This window comes from Berghia stephanieae, chromosome 14 (genome assembly GCF_034508935.2).
Source record: "Berghia stephanieae isolate SIO BIC M18660-M18661 chromosome 14, UCSD_Bste_1.3, whole genome shotgun sequence".
NCBI lineage: Eukaryota > Metazoa > Mollusca > Gastropoda > Nudibranchia > Aeolidiidae > Berghia > Berghia stephanieae.
Window position 1 is genome coordinate 6,973,635 of NC_088373.1, and position 9,055 is coordinate 6,982,689.

At 36.3% G+C, this 9,055-nt stretch overlaps 1 protein-coding gene across 2 annotated transcripts in view; it reads left to right on the top strand.

The window, feature by feature from the left end:
- LOC144959664 (uncharacterized) overlaps nt 1-6,175 on the top strand; it is a 63,536-nt gene extending 57,361 nt beyond the window's left edge. For both annotated transcript variants that reach the window (XM_078892334.1, XM_078892333.1), the window contains exons 15-16: nt 2,052-2,133; nt 4,626-6,175. In XM_078892334.1, coding sequence (XP_078748460.1) covers nt 2,052-2,133; nt 4,626-4,659 — 116 coding nt within the window. In that variant the 3' untranslated portion in view covers nt 4,660-6,175. The remainder of the gene's footprint in view (nt 1-2,051; nt 2,134-4,625) is intronic.
- The last annotated feature ends 2,880 nt before the right edge of the window (nt 6,176-9,055 follow it).

Sequence of the window (9,055 nt, forward strand, 5' to 3'; positions counted from 1 at the left end):
CGCTTAATTTGCGGCGCTGAACTGCGGCTGACGCCTGGGTTATTCCAGTCTTCCCATGGAATAGACCCTAGAGAAAAATGTCCCCTATAGGATGAATAAAGGGAAATTTATATTATTATTACCACCAAGCTACGTTTAACAGTGCTCTAACGCAAATGAATAAGACACCTTCAAAAGAAGAAAAACAATAAAGCACGGAACTTTTTGGTCTCAAAAACCTTCCTCGTCCAATAAAATTCAATAGTCTGATGTCACGTCCGCACAGCAACCAGCAGCTTGGTTCCAAAGTAAGAAAATCGGTATTTTTTATTCTTCATCCTGGCTAGAACTTTTTCACATGTCATGTGATCAGAATGTATAAAAGTCAAAATACGATCAGATTTATAATGTTTTTATCCTCTGGATACACTTTTATGTTCGTCGGAGAAGTATTTCATAAGGGCGTCCGCCATTGTTTCGATAGTTTAGAACCAGTTACTAAGTTACTATGGGTCATTACGAGGGAAGTGACGTCACGACTGTTGAAGACTATAGCAGCAGGTCATACAGAAACAAACGTTCATTTCATTCAGTTCAAAACCGTCCAGTCCACGATTATTTGTACACTATTGCTCTTACACAATCCGCCACTTTCTATTTTTAGGATATAAATACCCATTCACCTCTGAATCAAGAGAAGTAATACATCTAAATGGCTCAGACAAGAGACATCTCTTAGGCCAGAATTATGACAGTGACCGCGGTTAACATCGCTTCTTTACAAGGCACAAATGTGACCCCTCGTCTCAAAACAGTCTTATGTCGGAATGATCAAGATGCCGAAAATTGAGTTTATGGTCGAAAATATCAGCCTTGCAATGAGTTTGTATATTTTATTGAAGAGAATGAATGTCGCATCTTAGAATGGTAAATAGTAATTAATAGTTCAAATTTTTGACCAGTTTAGATTTAATTCGGCTTTTTTAGTATCTGGTTCATCCGGACATAATACCGTTTTGAGACGAGGGGTCACAAATGCCTTAATCAAATTGACGTCAGTGATTATTGGGACAGTTCATTGGTGGTCCACGGTATTTTTCGATTCTCCATAGCGGTACGTATTCCTAATCTTGTAGCAATGACTATGAAAAATGTTTTTTTCTTTTTTTTTGAGGAAAATTTATGTCTAAAATCAAAGCCCTATCTCCACTGAGTAAAAATGTTTTTGAAATCTGAAAATCCATTCATAAATAAACAAGTTATGCAGTTTCAAAGGTGTCATTTATTTGGATGACCCGTAAAGAGGAAAAAAACGTGAAAATATGGGACGCTTTTTCGGCATTTTTTTTTCGCCCTTTGGTTGTATCTTACGTAATAAGTGGATTAAAAGAAGGAAACTTGAAGAGCAAATTAGGATGGTGTTTTGTAAAATACGGGAAAAGTACTCGTCATATTCATATGAAATTTTACAACCTAAAAGAAGAAATGTTCATGTATTACCTTGTCAGCGACAAAACCTCCACGCCCGATAGTTTTAGAAATATTTTACTCCAAAGAGTAAAAATCTATTTTTAACGGTGTTTTGGTAATCGCACGAGTTTTGTCGCTTGACATAATCTAAAATGACATTTTTTCTAACTGTGTGCCAACTTTCAGTCATATTCATCAATAAACAGCGTCGTAATTAATTTTTTAAAATAGCATCTACGAAACGGCGTTGTCCAATATTTTGACGCGAATTCGGGCACTTCGTAAGCGAAAAAGAGGCCCAAAGATTTATGCGGGATAGTCATTGCTAAATCTTGCTGTTTCAATTTTTTTATAATATTGCCCAAATAATGTAGAGTCAAATTGTCCAAAATAAATCTTCGGGTAATTGGGCCAAAAAATACCCCCTTAAAATAAATGATAAGAATGAGCTTTGTTATTGTCAATTTTACAAATATAACTTGCATAATCGAGCTATATTCACATTCCTCTACCCCCCCCCCCCCACCCCCCACCCCACCAACCCTGCCCACCCCCTCTAACCTCCATCTGGCTTCTATTCAACATTGTAACCGTCTGTCCAGGCCTAAAAGGTAACGATAGTGATAGTGTGTCTTCAAAGAGTATCTCTGCACATGAGGATCTATCAGTCCCTAATGAAGAAACGTAAGCTTTGATAGTGACGTTCATAAATTTAAATAGACAAAACATAAATTATTATTATTATTATTATTATTATTATTATTATTACTACTACTACTACTACTACTACTACTACTACTACTACTACTACTACTACTACTACTACTACTACTACTACTACTACTAGTAAAAAGCCCGCAATTTCGCGGGGAAAGAACTACAGATTCTTTCGATATTGTACCCACCATCATTTAATGAGGGCAGATTGGTAAACAACGTTGTCTGTGTAACTTGGTACATTCTCTGTTGATTTTTCTGTGTGGCCCAACTATAAGTGTAAGCCGCTATAGCCTCTGATCCGTGTGTGAAAACAGGTTGTAGTAAGAAAATCAACTGCGAAATAAACCTGAAGTAGCAGACGTGAGTAGAGTTGAAAGACGATACTGGGATCGAGAACTTACCTTACAGAACAGTACTCTGGTGGTCATGTTTGGTGGCGTTTTTATGCACCTCCGTTGGAGGTGTACAAAAACGCACCGTTTTGATGCTCCGTTGGCGCTGCTGGTTGATTAATGAAAATGTTGCTGCTTGAAGCTCGAAGGAAAAAATAACGATAAGTGTTGAATTGTAAGCCTCAATTTAATAGATGAAGACATACTGTGGACGTTTCTGATTTCCGCTTTATCAACAAAACACGACGAATAAGACACTAAGGACGAATGAGAGATGTGTAGTGTGAATGGCGTAGTTAAGGTAAAGAGACATAAACAATGATGGGACAGGAAGTTTTTAAAAAACAAAAAACAACTTGATGTCATAAATAGATGAAGACTGTTGAAAACTTAGTGTAGATCTGAAATCCTTAAAGTAATTAAGTGAATACATTATTTCGAATGCAACGATTTGAGTAAAAACGCCAAACTGACAACTTTGTACAGTGTCGAAATTGATTGTTTTTGAGAGTGTTAGTGTCATAGGTACATATTTTATGATATCTGTTTGACTCAACGAACTTTCAAACTGACTTTAAATTATAAAAGGAAATCAAGTTATCTGTTTATCTATCTGTAAAAAATACATTTCGATTTTCAAATCTTTCAGTAGAGTTGTGCGCCGTAAAAAAAATTTTTATTGACCCATATGGCACAATGTTCTCCCATATGGCTATATTTTTTTAAGAAAGGATTTTAAATTCCGTTGTCTTTATTTTCCAACAACAGTCTACACGTTTTTATATTTCACTTTCTAAACTGCATTACACAGTTCCTCCCCGCCTCCCATCTTCTCACTTAATTAATTGCGCACCTTTTAGAAATATCTAGTATTCTATTTCAATTCGTGCTTCCTTACAAAGGAGCATACTAATTTTCTGCCAACCAATGTTTTGTTTATTCCTCTTAACTACGCCACTACCACATTATCTCATTCATCTGTGGTGTTTCATTCATCCTTTTAGAAATATCTATTATGACTAACCCTAATAGAAAAAAAAATCCTCCGATCTCGAGCTAACCCTAATAGAAAAAATGATGACAAATTGAATAAATAAACGCCTGACAAAAAAATCAACGGTGAAAATTCAAATTGGAAGAATACTGGGGATGTAGGAGCTTTCGGAAGGTCTCCCCTTTACTTAACTTATGGAAAAACAAACACCCTAGCACCTTTACTAAGACTTATGACTAACCCTAATAGAAAAAAAATTCTCCGATCTCGAGCTAACCTTAATAGAAAAAACGACCCCCGGACTGCTTTGCACTACCTTTCAATACTTCACAAATAAAAATGGCGGCCGAAAATCAAAACAATGGTCAAATTAGGAAATTTTAAACTTTCACAAATCTATCAAGGTTTGTTCTAGAGTTTTTAAAATGATGACAAATTGAATATATAAACGCCTGACAAAAGATCAACGGTGAGATTACAAATTGGAAGAATACTGGGGATGTAGGAGCTTTCGGAATGTTTCCCCTTTACCTAACTTATGGAAAAACAAACACTCAAGCACCTTTACTAAGACTTATGACTAACCCTAATAGAAAAAAAATCCTTCGATCTCGAGCTAACCCTAATAGAAAAAAAAACCCTCGGACTGCTTTGCACTACCTTTCAATACTTCATAAAATGGCGGCTGAAAATCAAAACAATGGTCAAAACAGGTTGTGTCAACTTTTGGTTGTTCTTCCTGTCGTAAAAACGCCAAACTGACAGCTTTTTACAGTGACGAAATTAGTTGTTTTTGAGAGTGTTAGTGTCGTCGGTACGTATTTTATGATATCTGTGTGACTCAACGAACTTTCAAACTGACATTAAATTATATTTCATTATGATGCAGTTGCTGTCGTTGTTGTTCTTGTTGTTGTTGTTGTTGCAGTCCTTCCTTCCTTTCCCTCGTGTTACAGGATTTGGATATGTAATTACGCGCCTAATTGTGCTTTTCTTTTCTTTTTTTTTTTTAATTTTTTTTTTGTGTGTGTTAAATTGAGATTTTACAAAACGATAACTTTCCTTTCCAGAAGCTACAATTTCCAACGCTCAACTTATGTTTAACAACGCAACTCGAGTCTCCCATGATGAGGATGATCAATGATCTAAAGGCACATCTCACCCTTGTCGCTGATTGGCTGAACAGTAAGATGTGGAGGAAGAAAAGATACCATCTTCACGTTGGTATCGATACACAACGAGTACATCCTAATAGGGAATGAGATTAGCGGAAGAGTAGCGTCCCTTGATTGGACATCACCGGTGGAGAAGTTATTTGTAAACAAACAAACTGCAAGCCAAGCGCTCCAAATACAAAATGTATTATTCAAATTTCTGTACAAAAATGCATAACGTTGATTATGATATGCATTTTTGTACAGAAATATAAGAATCATTTTTTTTTTATTTTGGAGCGCTTGGCTTGTAGTTGGTTTCTTTACAAATAACTTCTCCACCGGTGACGTCTAATCAAGGGACGCTACTCTTCCGCTTATCTCATTCCCAAAAGTCATAACAGTAACACGTTTGTTTAACAAACGCGTTAACTCTCTCCTTATCTTATTCGTATTCATGATTAATGCAGAAATTATGTTATACCTACCCAACACAGAACTTGACTTTTTACACTCAAATTCATTAGAAATATAATATACACACTAGATATTCATATTAATTTTTTTTGCGCATAACAAGCTTTATATTTTTGTTAAAAAAAGAAGATTTTTCATAAAATGTTGTAATGTACAAAACAAATCTGATTAAGAAACATGTTCATTCTATTGTAACAAATGTGACGATTTTCCTATAGTTGGTAAGGGGAGGGTTAAAATAAAAATGAATGTTAAACACTTTGCTCGCTAAAAAATAAAGTACTTTTACCATCCGATTCTTCGGCAGTATTCTATTCATTTTTATTTGTGTCTGACAGTCTCAATTCGGTATCATTAGTTGGGGTAAACCAGAAATCAATAAGTATTATGTCGGAACGAACCATATGTTTAAAAGCCGAATTAAATGTTAAACTGGTCAAAAATATAAATTGTTGGCATTCGCACCCTAAAATATGGCACCCATTGTCCTCAATAAAACATACAAACTCAACACAAGTCTGATATTTCTGGCTATAAATTCAATTTTCAACATCTTAACCATCCCGACTTAAGACCGTTTTGAGGCAAAGGGTCACAAATATTAACATTTATTTTTTGGCAATTTATATATTGAAGGTCTTTAATAAAACATAATATTACAATCGTAACCCATGTCTCATATCCTTTAAACTACACATTCAGTTTTTAGCAGCACATTATCACTGATAATTAATAAATAAAAATGAACATAACGAGTTCATAAAAAAAAATAATAAAAAAATTAAAAAAAATAAAAAACACACACAAATTCCAAACACGGACCGTTTCGGGCTCAAAGCCCGTCTTCAACCGACAAAAAAAAACCCCCAATGAAAACAGATACGTTACTAAAACAACAGATCGATGTTTGTTTTGATCGTTTAACTCACTCAACCCTAACACCGAATATATCCGTAGTTTACCCGGGGTTACTTTTACCCCATGCCTATTTATTATATTTTTCTAAGAACAACTAGAGGCGTAGTATCAAAGCTAATGTTTTTAGTTTTTACATGTTAATGGTCGTTCGATAATATTATTTATGTGCATTCTCATTTTAATACATTTTTTTTCAATTTTGAAAAGTAGCAAAAAATATCTAGGCTATGTGGTCTAGTGGTATGACACTCGCTTTCGGATCGGAAGGTCCTGGGTTCGAGCCTCGCGCTCGGCGCATAGTTGAGTCCTTGGAAAAAGGCTATTTACTCACATTTCTCTCACCGTACTCAGGTGTAAAATGAGTACCTGGCGGTTAACAGCGTTGTCTTTGTTCGAAAAATTGTAATATCGCCTAACAGGCGTCATGTCCCATCCTACATGTTAAATGTTGTTGTTGACCATGGCCCCCTAGTAAAACTCTTTGAGCACGTTTAGTGGATATTGCGCTATATAAAAACTCAATTTCTTTTTTTTACGAGTGAGTTAAAATTAAATGACGAAAAGACAGGAGGGTCCGATAACTCAGTTGGTAACGCAAACGCTTCATTCTCAAAGGGATCGAGTTTTTTTTTATGAACCCCCCCCCCCCCCCCCCCCCGCCCACCCACCTTCTGTCCAGCCAGAGGAAAGTACTTTGCGATAGACTGGCGTCATATCCAAAGGGTATAGAAGAAACCGAGATAAACTCCGGCTCTGATGGATTAGATGATGAAAATACAGATTTTTTTGTTGGTGGGAAGTAAAAGAATGAGGGAAAAGGCGTGTAAAATGAGAATGATAAGTACTGTTACAAGACGGCACGTAGCATAAGATATCAAGAACCTCTATGTCCGTGTAAAAAAAAACAACAAAACATGTAGATAGCATATATTGTGTTAGGCTGACGGCCATAGAACTACACGCTACATGCTACACGTTTCCTACCCTGGGCTATATAACTTCACACTATCATGCTACATGTTTCATATTTTGCCAGAGACAGAGAGATTTTGTTTTGATTTCTCCGAAGATGAATTCTTCCGACGAAGAAGATGTTCTGATTTTGATTTTGTTACGAAGGAGAAGAAAACGAAAGAGACAAAGCATATGGTGCCGAGAACATTTCCTTATCAGAGAATCACGAGGAGAATTCCAACGTACATTCCGTCATCTTCTTGAGAATCCTGATGAAGAACTCTTCCCAGATCCCAGGGAAGGGGCCTTGCCCTTACCATTTCAACCAATTTTTCCTTGAAGTCGTCCATGTTCGCCGGATCTAGAAATTGACGTGTAGCAAAAAAGCGAGCATGTCTATTTCTTTCTACACGCGTGTAACATGTAGCGAATCCCGTATAGCGTGTAGTGAGTTGTATGGCCCCGCATAAGAGTGACAACGAGGTTTCACTTTTCTATCCACGTTTAACTCTCTCCTCACCACCCATTTTCAGAATTTCCCCCAAAACGTCACGCCCACCCAACACAAAAATATAATTTTCTTACTCAAACAGAAAACCAACAAGTACATTCTACACACAATATTGTTCAGCAAAATGAGCTCTATAATGCAGTGTCAAGTTTTTATAGCTATAAAAACACATTTTCTTTAAATTTTGCGATGTGCAACAGATATTCAGAATGATAAAAGTGTTGGTTGCATCGTAACGAATGTGACGATTTTCCTGTGGGTGTTAGGAGGGGTTAAAACGTGTAGCATGCAGTGTATAGTGTTTTATGGCCCGTCAGTCTTATGATACTAATATTATGGTACGAATAGAGTTTGACTTGTAACAATGGAGCGAATTATTATTGTAATTCAGAAAAGTGAGTGGAGCAGGCGTTTATGTTGATAAGTAATAACAAGAGATGAAGTGAGTAGGAAGGGGGCTTGCTGGTACGACAACTCCGTCTGGCCGGGGAGATCGTGATTCTACCGTATGAGCTATCCACGACCCCCCCCCCCCCCCAAAAAAAAAAAAAAAAAAAAAAAAAAAGTCGCTTCAACCTAGTCTAACTAGAGCCTTCTCTTCCCGACTTCTTTGGGTCACGGGGTCAACACACACAAACGCCGCGAAGTTAGTTGGCCAGGTGGAGTTGTCAAAATAATTAGATTAACGGTTTTTTAATAATATAAAATCTGGTAACACCACCTAAAGATTTAGATATAGAAAAGATGACGCAACTTATTGTTGCAACTCATTTGCGCGTTGTAATTGGGAAACTCTACGCTGATAATTACATAAAACTATTGGAAGAAAATCTTTTGTCAGACTGTGAACACTTTATCCAGGAAGGAATTTCATTTTTCAACAAGATGTTATTACATCCCATACGAGCAAAAGAACACAAGCTTTTCTGTGCAAAGTAAAAATACTTGTTTGTGACCCTTCGCCTCAAAACGGTATTAAGTCGGGATGGTTAAGATGTTGAAAATTGAATTTATAGCCAGAAATATCAGACTTGTTTGAGTTTGTATGTTTTATTGAGGAGAATGGATACCATATTTAAGGTGCTAATGCCAACAATTTATATTTTTTACCAGTTTAACATTTAATTCGGCTTTTAAGCACATGGTTCGAACCGACATAAGACCGTTTTGAGACGATGGGTCACAAATAAAAAATCAAATGCATTGAAAAAAGGAAGACAAAGGTTACTGGGTCATAAATGGAACAGAAGATTCCATGAACAACGTGCAAATTTTGACATTACCTAAAAGTTCAATCCAGACACAAGCAAAAGATCACGCTATGAAGGATACACTCATATGCTTACAAAGTACAATATATCGTATTAAAATTTTTTTTATTATAATAGCGCATGGCAGTAACAGGGGGATGGTTTACATGGAAAAAAAATATAATTTGTCAAAAAAAGGCACTAAACATTTGAGTGTCTCCCTCCTAGCTAAAGAT